The 19,720-nt window shown below is 46.5% G+C and overlaps 1 protein-coding gene across 3 annotated transcripts in view; it reads right to left on the bottom strand.

The window, feature by feature from the left end:
- Vwc2 (von Willebrand factor C domain containing 2) overlaps positions 1 to 19,367 on the bottom strand; it is a 166,766-nt gene extending 147,399 nt beyond the window's left edge. For 2 of the 3 annotated variants that reach the window (XR_006076374.2, XM_006973026.4), the window contains exons 1-2: positions 18,787 to 19,367; positions 16,715 to 17,510 (exon numbers count right to left, since the gene is read on the bottom strand). Coding sequence is in view for 2 of the 3 variants with exons in the window: in XM_006973026.4 (XP_006973088.1) it covers positions 16,715 to 17,407 (693 nt within the window). In the remaining variant the exon portion in view is untranslated. Of the gene's footprint in view, positions 1 to 16,714 lie in introns of all 3 variants that reach the window. The other variant, XM_042285617.2, reaches the window with a different exon arrangement.
- Positions 19,368 to 19,720: the final 353 nt, after the last annotated feature.

Raw genomic sequence — 19,720 nt, 5'->3', positions numbered from 1 at the left:
CTGAAATCTCCAAAAGTGTAAATTGAAAGAATCTCTCTTCTCCCCGATCCAAGTACTGACCAGGCCCAACCCTGCTTAGCTTCTTAGATCAGGTGAGTTTGGGCACATTCAGGGTGGTACAGCTGAAAACAACCCCCTTTGTCTTTATAAGTGAATTGCCTTGGGTATTTTGTTACAGTGACAAATACTGAATCATAGAAAATCAGTATTTAGTTCATTTGATTGCTATGGGAGATGAAATGAATGAAGACACACAAGGCTCAATAAATTGCAGTTGTTGCAATTGACATGATCATGATGGAACTACATCCAGAGGGTGCAAGAAATTCTATAAATCAATTGTGAATTTTTTTTACAAATTGAAGGGAGAAACAATCAAAACACATGGCATGGCAGAGACAGTCTGAATGGTTAAGATGTATGAAATAATATACCATCTGATATGAAAAAAATCTAGGAAGCTCAAACCAAATGAGAACATATTCATGAACACTATACTCATATGGTGAGAATGTAGAGGGTATCAAGTTCGGACAAACAAGAATTCTTTCTTTTTCTGGTTTGCAAATGGGAACTAGGGCTATCCAGGAGGCAACCAGAGAGTAATAGAAGTGAGAGAAATCTCCCAGGCTTTTCTTCTGTCTCCATCCCATCTCTTTAGGGGGTGGTGATCAAGGACACTTTGCAGCTAACTCCAAGGGACTCTCGGAACATGCTCTCCCTGGCTGTCAGCTTGCCTACAGGATGAGGGAATTGGGGGCCTCCTTTCATTAGCTTATAAGATCTACCTCATGGATGGGCTCTGCAGTTGTTCAGACTGGAAGAGCATAGCCCCCCCTTGGGTCCACCAGCAAAATGCCTTCCATCTGGGCATACGTCCCAGCCCGAGCTGCTGACCTTGTGGCACCAGCTAAGCTGAGGACTAGAACCTTGGCAGTTGATAAAAATAGAACTGAAAGACAGCTGCCTGTTAGTAAGAGACCCGATAAGCCTTGTGTCACAGTAATCGTGAGGAATCCGGGACACAGCAAAAACAGGAATAATCATGCATGAAACAAATGTGTGAATCTCAAAACCACTGTCAGGGACAAAGCAAGTTACAAAAGAACAGATGTGGCATCTCATGACACGTGCACATAAGCACCAACCCTCGCGTGGTTCATGGGCATGTGCACGTGGAGAAAATGAGAAAGCCAACACAGGAGGCTAATTTACCTATCTCCTTGTGGCAGGGAAGGGAGAGGAAGGACCAAGAAAGGATGGGGAGGGAGGTTTATCTGTATCCTTTCATCTCATTAGAAAACGGGGATCAGAAATGAATATGGTTAAAAAAAAAACAAAAAAAACCAGAAAACAGCACTTGAGAGAAGCATATGGTGCCTACACATCTACCCATTGCTTATGCCTGTTGGTTATGGTTTATATGGGATCTTTTAAAAATGCACCTTTTTATGTCAAAACATAAAAATACATTTACTGTATACTTAACTTATGCTAGGAAATACCCGCAAGCCCACTCATGACTCCCACCAGTAACCAGCTGGTGGCGGCTCTATTTCTCTGGGCTGCGTCACTTCTACCAGGTGCAAACACAGTGGAAAGAGTGCTATGGCTTTCCATGCTGCTCTGCTGGGCCCCATTGGGGGTCTGCCTGACCTTGACCACAGGGGACGGATGGAATTAAGGATGCTCCACAAACTGGGCAGGTGGAGCACATCTGTCATGTCAGTACTCAGAAAACCGAAACAGGATAACTGTAGATTCCAAGCTAGCCTGGGCTACAGAGCAAGACCCAGTCTCAAATCAAACATGAAGACAAGCAAATAAATGATGCCACAGATCTCTAGGGTGTGGGGATGACGTTGACACTTAGGTTCTCAGCATGCATAAGGCTTTTCTGGGCCCTGGCATCACCGTCCCAGATGAGAGCCACAAGCCGAAGAATCCCATGTACTCATGCCCCTGAAACAAGAGGGAAAGGCCTTGCAGTAACCCATATGTCAGCCTCCTGCAGATGGCCAAGGAGAAATTCAAAGCTGAATGTGGTGGTGGGGAGGTCTCTAGCCACAAAGATGAAAAATTTTCCAGCTTTCCCCAAGCAAGAGCAAGGAAGGGTCAGGACATAAAGTCAAGGACATCAGGAGGTGTTGTTGTTGTTGTTGTTGTTGTTGGTGGTGGTGGTGGTGGTGGTGGTGGTGGTGGTGGTGGTATGGTGGTTTTGTCCATATGGTGACTGCACAGTGATTTGGGAAGGGAAAGTAAGGCTGGCCACACTTCTTGTTGAACCTCTCTGCTTTCATATGGCAAAGCCGGGAGGAAGAAGGTATCTAATAAACAATTAAGGTCCATTCAGAGCACCACAGTGCCTGACACACACAGAGATACACCCAATTATCTCCTTTAGTGTGAGAGCAAGATTGATAACCAGATATTGAGTCCAAGCCCAGTTCTGCCCAACTGGCTGTGCAAACTAGGACAGGTGACTTGTGTATCAGTGCCACATCTAAAAGATGGACTTAAACCATCACTCACAATATGCTTAGGCACTAATAAACATAAATTGCTATGGGATATCGACCACAGTTAGAGAAGGCTAGTGTTGTGTTCTCTCACTATTCATATGGGATTTTTCTTTAATCATAGTGACCAAAATCTACAAATAATAAAGTCCTTTCTATAAAATGGAGCTATATTTGCATGAAGCTATGTAATCCTTCTGCATATTTAAACTGATCTCTAGGTGACTTATAATACCTACTTGTATCAAATTTTCTATAAATAGTTGTCTGACAATATTATTTAGGGTATGATAACAAGAAATTTAGGTGCAAATCTTTTAAGAATTTTCAGTCCACACTAGATTGAACTCACAATGCTAAGCCCATACATAGATGGCTGGGTAAACTCTGAAATGTTGCCCAGCCCAGATTTTCTTCTCACCAGTCCATCCAGGTCTGTATTTTCACTGAGAGTCCAAAAACTTAATTTTAATTTTCCGAAGAGCAAAACCATCCAGAACCACTAATAACCACTAACAGGTGCTTATGCTTAATTTGTAGGTGTTACCAGGGAGAGACTTTCCAGAAAGGAAGTGATCATTTGCAGAGCATCTGGAGCTGAACTTTCAGACATCAGGAGTCAAAAGTCTGCAGGGCGAGCTATAGTGCAGAAAGAACGAATGCTTGACTTTCAGAACACATCACAAGAAGCCTAATCATTTTTAGTGTTGGAAATAAGGACCTCAGGGACAGAGGGAAGAAGAAGGATGAGAACTGAGTCAAAAACTAAGATTCTAGCTTGAGTCCATTGGGGGCTGGTGGAAGGGGAAGTCAGAAGCAGCCCTAGGATTAGGATGGGGTGGTCTCTGAGAACTGGGAGCCAGCATTCACTAGCCTCGATGGATTTGGAAGACTCCAGATGCTTCCGGGAGAAAGCTGGCCTCCACTATAGTATGGAAACTCACAAGTACAGGAGTCATTCAGGTTTTTGGGCACCTAGGATACTGGACATAGCAGGCGCCTCTGGTGACCAGGGTTCCCAAAGGAGCTGGAAAAGACAGCTGTCAAGAGTAAAGCCTCTAACACCATCGGGAGCTGCAAAGAGGTGGACAATCATTCACAGGCATGGGAGCTAGGATGCTGCTCCCAAGAAAACACAGGACCTTCAGCACCTCATACAGTTGGCTGGACTCTGCAAAAAGAAATCAGGCAGCAAGGATAAGGTACTCTTCTCAACAACCTGATGCTACAGAAATCTTTCCTCTCTGGGGTAAATGAAATCTGGCCCTGGTGTTATGAGAAAAACCACTGGATCACTGAGTAATTACCCACAGTAATGGGATTTCTGAGAACCTCAAAGACCAGAACATTCTAATAGAAGTTCAAGCAAAAACTAATAAGGACAACTATTTCCAACCATCTTCTGTTCAAGGAGTCACAAGTTAAAAGGAGTGCTCCTAGACTAAAGCTCATGATCCTCCAGCCCTTACATGGGAGTTTGGTCAGTTCCTTCTGTCCCTGCTGTCCAGTTGTCCTGATGAGCTGAGACTCCAGGCAAGTTACTAGACGCAAGAAGGAGAAGCAGAGGGTTTTCCCTGTTGGTTCTGGAGGACTCACAGCGCCTCAAAAATCACTGCCACAGTTTTGTCACCAGGTGGCGAAAGTGTCCTTTCTAGATACTCAATCTATCAAAACTGTCCAGTTTACTCTGGGCATGAGCAAGTGCTCTTATGTGTGAATATCTCATTAACTTCTGGTAAGATGGAACTGCATTATTCAGAGATGGAGCAAAAATCGGAAGTGATATCCTTGACTTTGACAGTGTGAAAAAAATACACCCAGGGATCTGGTCAAATGTGTCTAACTCAGGTCTGGTCTATAGATAAAAACCTTCACTTGCATGAAATCCGAACACACATGCACGCGCACACACACACACACACACACACACACACACACACACACACACACACACACACACACACACGCCTTGACTACAATCACCCTAGCTACTCTGCTGGATGTCTTGCTACCTGTAGGACACGCCTGGAATGGATTCACAGTCTCCTTTTCATCGGTTCTACTCTGTTACCGCATTCTCTTCCTGATATTGACTTATTAAACTATTCACCCCCTTTTCCCTGGATCTGGCTGGGAGCAGCAGTCTATGAGTCACAGGGTGGTTCCCATGTCACGGAAATGCTGGTAGGCATCCTCCTGTTTTCTGATGGGTAGTGATCTAACAAGGACAGCACAGGCATGCTCTGCTCCCTCTTGGTGCTTCTGTCTCCTTTCCATGGGAAGGTGATCTTTCCAAATTGGAATTAGATAGCTCTTCATCCCTTCTTCCCGTCAAAGCCAAGCAGCAGCAGCAGACAGCCACAGGGCATTCTGCCTGGCTGCCTGTCCTCTTCAGAGAAGACATTTTTGTCATTCCCTGTCCCCCATGCTCTGTCAGGGAATGGATTTGCACACAAAGGGACTTAATTAACAACTGTCCCCAGAAGCTGTCAGTGTCTGAGAGTCTGGAAGAAACAACACTCCATGGACCATACTATAAATTCACAGAGCAGCCTGGGAACAGGGGTGAAGAGGCACAGCATTCTTCTTAAGCACCAAACAGTAACTTGGTAAGATCTTCCTCTGTCAAAGTCTTTCAAATCCTTGTTGGAACAGTTCCCTCTGATTATTGCAGATCCTACAGGAATCTGCTGGGCAGTTCGGAGTAGAAAGTGCCAGTGGTGTTCACATGGCATCTTTATTTAACTTAGAGGAATAGAAGAAAGCCAGACAGCTTTCTCTGCTGACAGTTCAGACATGGTGCCTGCAGACTGATGGATACACAGTGAGAATGGACACATTGATAGAAAAGATGCCACTTCTGGCACACCCCTACCCACCACTGGCAAGAGCATGCCCCTTTGATAGTCTTGCCTGCTCTCTGGCCATGGCAAAGAGCAGGTGGGATGAGTTTTTTCAATGAACATCAAGGTATCAGCCCATTCTCCTTCAAATATGGCCAGCAGCTGGGCTCTGCACAACCTAGGCAGGTTCCTGCCCACAACCTGAGCAAGTGCTTTTGCTATCTGCCAGGACCAACACAGGAACGCTTTGCTTCCCAGAGTGCCAAAGGCCACAGGGCTGTATATAGGCAGTCAGACTCAGAGCCCCCAGCCACCCGCCTTGGGGACCCTAGATGATATTGAGATTCTTATGAAATAATAATAGTTAGTTTGCTCATTCACAGATTCCTAAATTAAGTCCTTAAGTGATACGTACATGGTCAACTACTTAGAGCCCACTTTTGTGAAAGAAGCCCTTCTTAAAACTTTCACTAAAAGCTAAACCACCTTTTTCTTCAAAACTAACTAACTAACTAACTAATTAACTAACTAATAAAACTAACTTAAAAAAAAAACCCTGGAAGATCCAAATTCTTAAGTAATCCTCAGGAGAATGAAGCAGAGGGTGTACTATTCACTGAATATATGAAGGACTAAAATCAACTATCTTCCAAGGAGTAGGGTGTGAAAAGACCTGTGAACTGATCCCCACTGTAGGGAACATAAATTCAATTCAGGGATCATTCAGATAGGAAAATGAAGCCATGACCTAGGTGAATGCAGATGGGGTCTGTAGCCAAGTGAAAAAACTTTCATGCACTGAAACTGATATGCATATATCTTCATACACACACACACACACACACACACACACACACACACACACACACACACACACACACACACACCCCACAGTCCCATTCTTCCTTTTCATATTCTTACTATGAGATGGCAGCTGAGATGGCCAACGGTGGTCATCTTAAACAGATAATGATGACAATGCACAAATATATGTTCCTTTGGCTTTGACTGGAGCTGGCAGGGCCATGGCAACAGGGATCACACACACATCTCTAAGGTGGCTCTTGTGGAAGCCAGTGTGACCACCAGCAGTCCAGGTGTCATGTTAAAGTCCGTCCGAGTGCATCAGCTGTCAATTACTGAGTGCTAGAGCTCAAAGCCAGCTCACTGTCTGCACTGCTAGCCCCCTTCTGCTGCCCTTTCCCTCTGACCCAAGCAAGTCCCCTTCGGTGCCACTCACACACATGTAAATAGAGTATCAGCAGTGTTTCCAGGTCACCCAGCCATTTTGTCAGAAGTCTTCACCTCTATGCAGAGGAGCCTACAGGGCTTACCCACGGAGGGACCCACTTTTGCAAGCAGACATACAGGAACCAATATCCCTGCAACCTAACCATTAAAGCATATCCCTCCTCCTTCCCTACTACCCAGGGGCAAGATGATCTTATTTTCTTGGCTTCCTGGAGAGCCCTGGAGCCCAGAAGCTCTGCCAACAGCAAGAAGCTGTCCAAGCTGAGACGTGAGAGCACAGTTTATCCCTCAGGCCACCCGCCTGTCTTCCTCCAGCCAGAGGGAAGGAACAGCCTTGTCAGAATCCTTTTTGTTTTTCAATTCACCCACATTACATTTCTGTATGCTTGACATAGCTAGGTACCAACAGGTAAATACAGCAGTGTTCAGGACAGTCCAGTTCAGGGCTCCACATGAGAAGGTATGTGTCTCACTGGCCACATCCAAGGGAACTAAAGACAGCTCTTCTACTATTTGAGGGAGGAAGGACTGTGTCTCCAGAGTGACTGTCACAACTCCTGACACATCAAAAGTAATTAATGAGAACAGTCACTTGCTTGAAACTAATTTGATGGTATTGTACTTGAAGCCTTCTAAAAATACCGAGAAATCTTTGTAAAAGGTACCCCAAATTTGAAGGTTAAGATTAAGGGGGTGTGGTGAAAGCAGGGAATGTGGAGTATCTGTATGGTTGGATACATTGCTTCGGAAATGCCCGGGGTGTGGCAGGTATGGAGAGCCAACTAAGGAAGATCATTTTGAAGTACTCTGATCTTCATTACAGAAAGGACAATAAAAGCCGTTCATGATCAAGGGGACCCTAGTGGTGCCTGCCACGGGTGGCTTTGGCAGCAGAGGGGACTCTGAATGTGTCCACCTGTTTCCTGATCTGGCCTAAAGCTGAGACTGACCCCTGGATCTACTTCCTGAGAGCACTTGAAAGTTGGACTTAAAGGGTTTTCCTATTAAAATTTCCCAATTCAAACTCCAGGGCAAAGAAATCAACCCAGGCATAGGTGTATCTGCTCCTTCTGGCTCCTCCCACCAGGGAGGCGGGCACTGTACAGGATCCACTCATCTAACACCAGGCACCAAGAGTGGGGGTTGCCCAGCTGTTTTGCACACAGTAGGTTTCCAATCTAGCTTCTACTATCTGATGCCAGAAACATCCTTCACACCTCTGGCAGGCGTAGGCCATTTTGCCCAGCCTATTATTACTTGAAACTACATTACTAGGCTCCTTCCTGAATGGCAGTGGTACTGGATACATTGACCAGATTAACACTTGCTTTTCCTGTTTATTCTGCCTTTGTTGCACAGTCCTTAGTCACCAGGTCAGTCTGCCTCTGCCTTTGGCAGCTTGGAATACAATATCTTCTCTGGCTGCTGCTGCTGCTGCTGCTGCTTGTCTTTCTTCTGTCCCTGTGCTCACTAGTCTCAGAATGGCATAAATGTAGACACGTTTTATTTATCCTTGCTTATAATTACTGGTTTTCCTGAATCAGAAAAGCGATGTGTGCTGCAACAGCAAAGTCTTGGAATGGTCTCCTGATTTCTCCCACAGTCTACAGTCTAGGAAGAAATCGCTAGACCTTATTTCTCCTCTCTGCAGTAGAACGTTCTCCTTTATCCTAGCCTCATGTCTTCCTCTTCAGACTTCTTTGCTGACTCACTAAATTAACTCTTCATTAGTGTCTAGTCTTATATAAGCTAATTTTCTTGTTACTGACACAAAACAATGGACAGAGGCAACTTAAAGAAGGCTATTTTGAGGTATAGAGTATATAGTATATCATGGCAGGGAAGTCAAGGTGTTGGGATATCAGATGGATGGTACTTTGCATCCTTAGTTGAGAGTTTGGAAAAAGATGACTCTGGTATTAAGTTTGATTTCTCCCCTTTTCTTTTAGGCAGTCAGGGTCCTTATTCCATTAGATGGCACAGCCCACAGTCATGGTGGGTTTTTCCTCCTCTGGAAGCCTCTCATTGACATGCCAGAAAGTAAATCTCTTAGGGGATTCTAAACCTAGTCAATTTAACTATGAAGATTAACCTTCTGCTAAACCCACTTACTACTGGACATGAATTCCTATTTTGGCATTACTTCATTAATGCAGGTTGCACTTGATTCTTTTATTTTTTTTAAACATGACAAGTAGTTGGAATACATTTCTATTTCTTACCTAGATATTTAGTTTCAGCATTCATTTTTGATTCATATTAAATGTACTCATTTCTCATTTAAGAATTTCAGAAAGGCTCACCAGCTTTGCCATTGACTGACTTGCTAAGAAGTTCCATTCTTCCCCTAATTAAGCTTTTATTTGGAGATCATTCACATAGCTTGGAATGTTCTTTGTGGTGGTTTTAGTGCCCTCAGTGGAAGGCATGTTTCCTCTGTGTGCACTTGCTTAGGTTAGGTATCTTTGGTCTCTTTTCAAGCAGTTCACTTGAGGAAAGCAGAAAAGCTTGTGTTTTTCACACCTCTTGGGGAAGAATGAAGTCACTTCAACATCTATAAGAGGGTTGAGTGCAGAAACTAGATCTTCACAAAGAAACCCCAAGTCTTTTCCTCCTCTGAGCAGTGCTAAGGCCCTTTGAGGGACAGACCATGGCTTTGTGAAGCTAATATTGATCTAATTCCCTCCATGCCTACATAGACTTATGAGACTGGCCCAATAAGAACTAACAAGAACCAGCAGAGACTTCCAGAAAGCCATCATGTCAAGGCAGACTTTGCTGTGTGGATTATAATTTCCACCTCTAAGGATCAATGTCTTTTACTTTCTTACCATTTCAGCTATGCTTTTCAAAATATGCTTTTTGGTTGGGTCTTTTATGTCCCTTTTAACCTGTACATTAAAGGCTCAGATCTGAAATGGTACTATTGGGAGGTAGTGGAACCTCAGATTGATAAGAGTCTACACATAGATCCATAGTCTCCAAGAGGATGCCCTTGAAGGGGATTGTAGAACCTTGGCCAATCATCTCTCTTTGATCCTCAAACTTGATATGACTGGCTCTGCTCTACCATGTACTCACAATAGGATGTACACAGCCCCTCACCATTGGCCAAAAACAAAAGGACCAACTGAGCGTGGATTGTAACTGTGAGTCATATTCCAAAACTGTGAATCAAAAATTTCTTATTTTCTTACTTTAATAGAATACTGACAAACATGAATATGTTTTACATCTTATCCAGGATTTTGTACATTTTTAGCCATCTTCCGTATTGCCATTAGAAGAATGGCCTCCTTGTGTTTAATGCAGCATCATTCTGTCATAACTGGAAATGCATCCACAGAACATTTTAAATTTTGGTCTTCATGCTTTTCTACTGTCCTAGGGATTCTAAGAGAACTCACAAGGCCACAGGCAGATGCCTGACATCATCCCTTTCTGCAGATTCGAAAGGCAGCCCATGTCCTGGCTGCACCCCAGTGCCTGACAGAAATAGAATGAGAAGAGAGATCCAGCTGGCAGGATCTCAGCCTGGGAACACATGAGCAGCAAGGAGGACTTCCAGCTACACCGTCAGAAAAGTACTGTGAAGGATGGTCACCGAGCAGACAGGCCTGGTTGAAAGTCTACCCTTCATTAGCAGATGGTGGCTATATTTGAACAGCTTTTTCTGTCCCTTAGGACCTCTGCCCTGAAGCCTCCTCTCATTTAAAAATAAGCCATCAGCAAGAATTGAGTTTATTACTACTAATACCGAGTAATAACAAGCAAGAGTGGCTGTCACCTGTCCATTCCGTGCTCCCCACTAGGACCCTGTGGACATGTCATACCACAGTGACCCTGTTTGTAAACTAGAGGCACACATTTGCTTCTCACTGTACCTCTAAGATCTATCCCAATATCTGACACATATATGGTAGTCACAATATTTTGAGCAAGTAAATGCAAGAGTTGGTTTTATGTTGGAATGTATCAAACATGGAAATTTTATCTGAATAAAAATGCTTAAAGCACAGCTCCACAAATCTGCCCTGGATGATTAGGGTATGTTCAGGTGAAGGCCCAGGGAGATCAGTGCCACACCTTAGCATATCCACAAACAAAAGGGCCAACTGAACATCTTTCCAGGAGAACTCATCTGAGCATCCACACAGACGTTAAGAGTAGGATTTTCCTCATGTCTTTTCAGAGCTTTGAAAAATGCAAACTGTTCTCAGTTACCTCATTTCTTCTGATGGTAAGTGATGTTCAGGGTATTGCCTACTTAACCTGCCAGCAAACAAGACAGCCCTGAAAATGTCCCAGGGTGCAGGATGTAGCAGACAGAGACTCACACCATCATGTCTACTCTCTAAGAACTCTGTGCCCACAAATGAAGAGAGTGCGACCTAATGGCCAGGGATCTGAGGACTCCAGAACTCCTTCAGAGGACAATTGGCTGTAAGGCATTGAACAAGGCACCCTTTTCCTAAGGTGAAACTTCAGGACCAGAGTCTACAGAAACAACAGCTGCTAAGTGGAGAGGGGGCCATGTGAGGGAGCAAATGGCTTCCTAAGGCACAGTGGTGCGAAGTCTGTCCCTCCACAGCTGCCATCTAAGAAACATCCTATTTTCAGGAACTAAACATCTGCATGTTGACATGAACCTTTCACTTGTTCAATATTGGCACTAGATAAACAAATGCCATGGACTTGAGCTAACCATTGGGAAGCCTCTGGATTTGATTGGGCCCCAGGTGGGTATGGTCTTCTCCAAGGTCCTGCCTATCTTGAGACCAAAAGTTCTGTGATTGAATCATTGAACCATTGCCCTTTGCTCTTATGGAAAGCCTAGGACTAAATGTTTTTATTACATTACACTCAGTAGTTCATCATTTTAAATATATAGATATGTTATCTTGAGTCTCAAATGTCATAAATTGACATAAACAAATGTTTAGGTAAATGGATCCAATTATTTATTAGGCATAAATGTCATTCAGGTGCCCAAGTTTGTGTAAATGTTCTTTTGTACAGGTAGGTGGATCTAAACGCCATTTTCACTGCCACACACAAAATGCTACTTGCTCAGTGACAGTAGATAGTAATAGCATTGTTTTTGGCTAAGCAATATCAGCCAAAAGAATATAAACACCATTAGACTGAAGATATGATTGATTTTGTTTTACTGGCACTTATCCAAAATTGCAACAGACATCTATTTAGACAGAAGTTTTGGTTCCAATTTTCATGTAAAAATATTTTTCTCATTGATGAAATTCTAGAAATGAGAATTTTGTGATACAGTTAATAGCAAGCCAGACAATTATTCAGAAAGGGAGAGAGAGAAAGAGAGAGAGAGAGCTTGCTTTAAGTCAGTAGCCCCCATCCAATTTGCCTGCAGAAACCCCACAGTTCTTTCCTTTTCCATAGTTCTTGAGCACTGACAGACGGTCCATCAAGCAATTTCTACTAATAATTCATATTTTCTTTTCCAAAGACATAGTGATTGCCAGTTGAGCTTCTGATTGCTGTGATAACAGTGCTGACACCTTGAACTGATACTATCCAACCAGAAGCAAAGAAACGTGAAGTGTTAGCTATCCAATACAGTCTTACTTCAGAGAGCCCCATGAGTTCCACCAGCTTGAATAAAACACTGAATATGACTACGGATTCCCGTTGAGACCTTCATGAGTCCCCCAGAACCAGAGTTCCCACAATGGGAACAATTTTGTATAGATCCAAATAAAATGATTTCTTGTTAATGGATTTCAAACTCAGTTGGGTTCTTCACTAAACGCTAATCATTATGGGGAACAGGTTTAAAACTCAACAGAGCAGCAGAGTCACCTTCTAGCTATCTGTGACTAGCGAGTGCAGCCGCAGAAGCAACATAAAAACTCCAAAAGTGGCACTCACACAATGGAACTGACATAATTACATGGGTTAAGATGATGTTACTGGGCCTGGAGTTATTATTATCTTTCCCTGTGTCTTCTTTATAAACACTTTCTTCCTTTCTTTGTGTAAATATGTCCCTCTCTACTCCAGCTGTCTTGTTGGTCCCTTAGTCTCATTGCCACAAGGTCAACTCTGGTCACTGGAATGACCAAACTGTACCCTGATTTTATTGTCAAGTCCCAACCATTATACCTAATAATTTGACTGAATATGGAGATCTAGCCTTTGAGAGAGGAAACTGGGTTAAAATGAGGTCATTGGAATGACAATCGAACAGTACTGGTGTCCTGGCAAGAAATCTGGGGCTGGGGGTTTGGCTTAGGGTGTTTGTCTATCATGTGGAAAACCACTGATTCAACCCCCACAACGACAAGCATGGCCATTAAGAAAGAAGGAAAAAAAAAACTTTGAACAACAATGTCCAGAAGAAAGAGCAATAAAGACACAGAGAGGACAGCCCCTTACAAGCTAGATGGAATCAACCCTGTGCATGCCCTGCTCTCGAACTTCTAGCCTTCAAGACCATGCATTTCTATGTCTTAAGGAACCATGTTTTTTTTTTCTTTTTCATTTTTTTGTTTTGTTTTTAATTTGGTACTTATTATGGCAACCCTAGCCAACTAATATTCCTAGGAAGCACAAAGCAGATGGAACTTGTTCTAATCTTGGATATCTGCTGCTGCCATAAAAGGATAAACTCTTAATATATAATCAAGAGGCAGTGGAAAACATTCTACTACTAACTGCCCCCCCCCCCCCCATTCAGGAATACAAACGGGATTACAGACACCTGGAGGAGTGAGGCCATCATCCTTGTCACCACTATTGCCTTTGTGGTATTTTGTCAACTAGTCAAGTCTTCTACAGCCATAAATAGCAGGGGTTTTGATAAGGGTTAAAGTATCCAGAAAGAAGATAAAAGGCAGGGTGAGATTCTGTAGCAGAAGGGGTGGGTAACATGTGCCCAAGAAAGGGAAGCATAGGAACCAAGGAAACGCTGGTGGCTTAGGAGCCAAATGCCCCACATCACAGGCACATGCTGGCAGCTGGCAGCCTAGCAGTTTCATCTACTGCTCACTTCAAATATTCACTAGGCAGGGCTAGCAATTTCCTCAGTCAGGAAGCAGAGACCAGCCTGTTGCAGGGCTCTGTATCTCTTCAGGAAAGAAAGTCTTTCTCTCCATAACTATCTCTAGCTCACAGTTCTGAATATTAGTCTACTATATCATAAAATAGACTGATGGACAGATAACATCTCTCTCTGAATACTCAGAGCAAGTATGTGAACTTTTGCAAAGTAAATATCCATCACTGCCATCCACAAACTCCATGGACCAGAAGCTGACTGCACTCTTCCATACTGATCCTTTGCAGGATCCCCCACCTAAGTGGTAGGTCTTTGTGTAATGTTGAAAAACAACAGCCACAGGCACAAATGACTTCACTTAGCCATACCAAATAAGATAAATGACTAGAAATTTACTTGATACCTATAGTAAGGAACAAGCATGGCATCATAGAATAAAATGACATAAATGTCATAAGTTAAAACTATGACACTTAGCAATATCCCAACATGTGACACCCTAGCATGTGTAAAGACTGACTGAATGTTAAGAATGAAAAGTCAGGCTGGAGATGGCTCAGTCAGTTTGCTGTGCAAGTAAGAGGACCAGAGTTTGGATTCCCAGCACCCACATAAAAGCCTGGCGCTGTGGCATACCTTGGTAACCCTCATGCTTTGGGCAGAGGGGAAGGATGGTCTCTAGAGGTGGCCAACCTGTCTAAATCAGTAAGCTTCAGGGACAGTGTGAGATTCTTTCTCAATAGTAAGCTGGAAACTGAGGAAGACACTACACATTGACCTCTGGGTCTATGCATGTACACACACACACACACACACACACACACACACACACACGCACGCGCGCACACACGCACGCGCGCACACACACGTACACGTACACGCGCACACACACAGAGAGAGACAGAGAGAGAGTGAAAGACAGAGAGAAAGAGACAAACAAAGACAGAGAGAGAGAGTATGAAGTCATTTGAAGAAGGAAGATGTGAATACTTTGACACTTCCTGTTTCTTCTGTCACTATTGCCCCTCCCCCAGAGCTTGAAAACACATCCTCTCTATCCAATACCAGTTTTTGCAGGCAGAAATCAAACAAGAGTTTGCCTTCCCCTAAAAGGAAAAGACAGCTCCCTTGTTTCTAGTACTTGGCAATGAATTATGAAAACAGAAGTTTGAGTTCTCCTGTATCTGTGATTTCAGGTGCGGGGATGGCTCCTCTGGGAAGTGTTTCAGCTCTCTATTTCATAGTAAAATAATTCCTCAGCTCACCTCACAAAGCTCTTCTAAAGTGCCTTGGAACTCTATAAACAGAACAAGCAACAAATGTTATTAATTTAAAAACAACTGTTTGTCTTCAATTTTATAAGACCCTGATTATCTTATGAACCCAAACCACTTAAGAGAATTGTGCTGGGAATCCAAAATGTCTGGAGAGCTGTCTGGCAGCATCCCCGGTGCACAGGAGGCATTTTTGAGGACAGTGTTCTTGACTCTTAACATATCTCCTGAGTTTGGGTCCTATGGAATTTTCATCATAGTTCTTTCTCCAAAGGGCCGAAGCCAAAGAATGTGGTACATCTGAAGCTGTACCCTGGCCGTGAGCCTTGGGGATAGTAGATCCCTCATCTCACAGAGAACAAAAATAAAATCCAAATGGAGCACGTGCATGCCTCGTTTTAGTCATGCACTTGAGCAGCAGCCAAGTCCAAATGGAAACCCATGTTTCCCGACTAAATCGCAAAGCTGGTTCCACAGTTTACACACTATCTGTAGATCAGTTCTTCCTGGCTTTCCACTTCACTGTGCTCCCCATGCTGGAATTCACTCCACTCACTAATGTACCTTTCACACACGGAGTCTAGGAGTCCACAAATTTACAGGGGATTCCCAATTCCAAAAGGCTTCCTTCCTGTCTTCCAACCTCTGCTTTATGATTGGCAGGTTCAGGATGCCCTCTGCTGGCAGGGGGGGAAATACCTTTGGCATGTTATGTCAAGGGCCAGGGCCCCACAAAGGGTGTTTGCAAATGCAGACAGAAGTACATTCCAAAGGTTCTTAACCCAGAGGCAGACATTGCACCTTGCATCACACCCAGCACATGCAAGCATGGCATAATCTTAATGCAAACCTAAGTCCCAGTAGGCCCGGGCTGGAGTTCAAGTGGAGCCTAAGGCTTGGAGCATACACTAGAGAGCAGAATTGCTAATTTTGGTACAAGAATTTGCTCGTTGTGAGCTTCCCTGCCACCAGCTCATGATTTAAATATTCTCTGTCTCAGTTTCTTCTTCTTCATGAAACAGAGATAAATAACCTATCCACTAGCCAGATATATAGTCCCACTAACTCACGGCACGTGAGAACCCGAGACTGGAACCCAATACAGAGGATCAAGAGAAATAGAATTCCTTGTATTCCTCTTAGATTAAAACTCTTTTAACCAGAAACTGGGCTTCTCGGTGTTGCTTTCCACCATGTTTTGTCAACTAGTAAGCAAAATAAATAAATAAATAAATAATATATATATATATATATGTATATTGATATTGATATTTAGGACATGTACTTGTTAGTCTGACCACCAGAGCTGGGGAATGGCTTATGTATATAAGTGGTCTTTCTTAATTAGGCAATTACTAAAGACTATGTCCCAAGTGGCAGGGTAAATTACACTGTGTTTGAAAACAGGTTGAGCACTTCACTTCTAAATTAGAAGCAATGAATTCGTGTTGAAAGCACAGCCAATAGCCTACAGCTGTTCCCTTGGTGCCAAGGCTTCTGTCTAATGAAACCCCTTCACAGCAAATACCAGATCAATCAATACGGACTGGCCACACTGGTCTTATAAGGACTACCCCAGCACTGAAAAGAGGGTATGTTAAAAAAGGGTGCCCAAACCACACTCTCCACCTCAGAGAACCAGAGAGAGCCTTCCCTTCAAAGTGTGTGTGTGTGTGTGTGTGTGTGTGTGTGTGTGTGTGTGTGTGTGTGGTGGGGGTGGGGGTGTCACAGAACCAAAGCCATTCCATCCCTTCCTGGAAGGTGCCAAGTCGCCGGCAGGCGCTTGCCTCTTACCACGAACTCCTCCAAAGTCTGGTAGGTCTTGCCCCGGAACTCGCAGTAGTTCTTCCTCTCCTTGCACTGCGGACAGCACTGGCTAGTGTCGACGTGGATGCAGCGCGGGTGAAGCCGCGGGCACTCTGGCTGTGCGCACAGGGGCCCCTCCTCCGTACACAGACACGGGCAGGCTGAGGGACCTGGGGCAAACTTCTCCCCGATCGCATACACGAAGCCACTCTCATCCACGCAGCCCTTGCCGCGGTAGTCCGGGTAAGCGTATTCCTCAGGCAGCTCTGGTGTGGGCACGAGTTCTAGGCTGATCGCTTCCTGGGCGGCGGCCGGGGACTCTTCCTGCGGGGTGTCCCCCCGAGGTCGGACCTGCCAGTCCGCGGCCTTGACACTCCCGCCCTGGGCAGTCCAGGCCTGCTTCTGCTTGCTCCACGCCTCCCGGCTCGCGAGCGCGCGGCTGCCCTTACTCTTCCAGTCCCGGGCACTGCTGCCCTCGTCCCTCGCGGCGCGCCCGAGCTCGCTCACCCGCCCGGGGCTGTCCCGAGACGCGTGCTCGCGTTTCTCCTGGCCGGGTTGCTCAGGAGCTTGGGCCAGCTTCTCCAGCGGGATGCTCGGACTGCACAGAGCCACCATCAGGCAGCAGGTGACCAAGAGGGAACTGGAGAGCGCGCCAACTGCCATCGCAGAGGAGCTAGGCATCCCCTACCACGTCCCGGCGGGCGGGCGGGCGGGGAGCGCGGACGATGAGCGAGTCGCATTCACAGCCCGGGGGCGCGCCGCTGCCAGCCGGGAGTCGCCGTCCCTGTGGAGAGAACAGCAGCACAACTGAGCTCCGCGGCCCGCGCGCACCTCGGCCCCGCCGTGGCCCCCACCCGGCCCGGCGCCGCCCGGGCTCCCGCATCGCTCGAGATTAACGAGCTGGACGCCGGGGGCGGGGGCAGCTTGCCCAGTGTCTGTACACAACGGGCTTCTCAGACATCACACATGTGCAGGAATATGTAGCAAGCAGAGTCCAAGAAAAACACCGGCCGCGGAGTCTCCTGCAGTGGAGATTAGTGCTGGAGATGGTCACCCGGCAGGTTGCGGAGCCCAGAAAATGCAGCAAGTCGGGCGGGTGCCGGCTGCAAGGCTTGCACTCAAAGCTCAAAATCCGGCACCTGGGCTGGCCCTCCCTAAGTCTTGGCCGCATTTCCCGCAGGTTACTAAAAGGAGAATTCCGCAGTGGAGTTGGAGACCGACAAATGGGCGCACAGATTAAAGAGAAACCCTTCCTCTCTTGCCCAAGGGGTTTGTGCATGGAAAGGGAGCTGGGGAAGAACTGGGGAAAACAAACAAACAAACAAACAAACAAAAAAACCCACTGCTACTCCGAAGACCCCACGAGGCATTTGTAACTTCTTAGATGCCTCCTGTCTAGGGAACACATGTCCCCTCCGTTCTCTAACCTAGGCAATACCTGGCCTCTGCCTGGTCGACCGGGTCCGGGTTTCCCCGAGGCTTTGCTCCTTTGCTGTTACCCCCCTTTCTGTACCCGGCTCTTCACTAGGCGGTTTGGAGGGTGACGTGAGCCGCTGTCACCGGCAACAGCGCTGTCTTGGAATAGCTTTTAACCCGGAGGGGTCTTGGTGATGGAGAAGCGGTGCCTGTCCAGGGAGTACCGAGAGGGAAGGTGGGAGGTACAGGGTTATAGGACTATCTCGCTGAAGGGTGTCTTCCAGCCTTTGTGGATCTCAAAGTTTCTGTTGCCCAAAGGAGCCTAGAGCCCCAGACACCGCTGGGCACAGACATGGCAGTCTCTATTCGCCTTGTCCAAGCACCCACCCTCTCTTGGTGCACACCAGTGCGTCTGCCCTCTGCCTCAGCCTTCTCTATCAGGACTCTAATCATGCTGGCCCCTGGCTCACCGCCAACCCCAGGGGACCTCAGCCCAGGGTTAATCGCCCATATTTAAAACTTGGGAGGCAGGCAGGGGTCCTCCCCAGCGTCTGGGCCATTGAATAGTTTCCGGAGGTGTCCCGGTGCCCGCGGCGTGGACCTCTAACATGCACCCTCACCCCGGTGGACTGGCACCTACATACATGAGCTCAGGACGTGGAAGGGACGCCGGGCTCTAGCGGGCGCGGCCCCGGGGGCTCCAGTGCCCATCCTGGGACTGGCCAGGCACGAACGCAGGGCGGACCGCCGAGAGAGCACAGTCCGACCTGCGCGCTCCGCCCGGCGCGTGCACCCGGCTAAGGCATCTGACCCAGCCTGCTCATCCCCAGCCGGTGGCGGGTAGCCTTGGCCGGGAGTCCAGTCAGTGCCGGCGCCGCCTTCCGCCGCTCATCCCCGGGTCTCGTCCCTGAGTCTCCAGCCGGAAGAGCGCTCTAGAGGGCCGCCGGAGCCCAACCTAGCTCTCCCAGCTAGGTAGGCAAGGAATTTCTCGAAACTGACTCGCGGGAACCGGTGGACAGCCGCTGCGTCCAGGAAGAGAAGAACAGCTCCGAGCGCTTCCCGAGGGCCAATGGGAAGCAGGCTGGCTGGGAGCCCGCGCGCCCGCCGCCTGCCTCCTGTCGCAGCTGCCTGGCGCGGGGCTCACACCCCGCTCCCTCCTCCGCTGCCCACGCTTGTGAGGCGTCTCCGCCGAGGCCTGTGCTGCCCTTGGTGGGTGGGAGGCCCCCCGCCGCCACACGCGCGGCCGTCAGCACCACCGCTCAGCCCACCTGTCAGCCGCTCTCAAGCTTCCTTTCTTGTCACTCACTCTCCTCTGGACTTTCATCTGGGCTTTTTTTCCCAGTCTGTGTATTCTTTTCTTCAAAACCCTTTCCCCTAATTGGCCCCCTCTGGCTTTGCTCTCTGTGGACAGGTTGCTTTTGCTGCTGTTGGAAATGTAAACCAAACTGTTGAGTTTGGGATCCCGAGGATGTGTTGACATAGACTGTTGGGAGATTTGTTCCACCTTTACCAATTCGGAAACCCAGAGTTACAGACGAGGTAGAGTAGGAAACTGGCAAAGTCTGCTGCTGTTGCTGC

The sequence above is a fragment of the Peromyscus maniculatus genome, chromosome 10 (assembly GCF_049852395.1).
Source record: "Peromyscus maniculatus bairdii isolate BWxNUB_F1_BW_parent chromosome 10, HU_Pman_BW_mat_3.1, whole genome shotgun sequence".
Lineage (NCBI taxonomy): Eukaryota > Metazoa > Chordata > Mammalia > Rodentia > Cricetidae > Peromyscus > Peromyscus maniculatus.
This window is presented reverse-complemented; position numbering and strand designations above follow the sequence as displayed.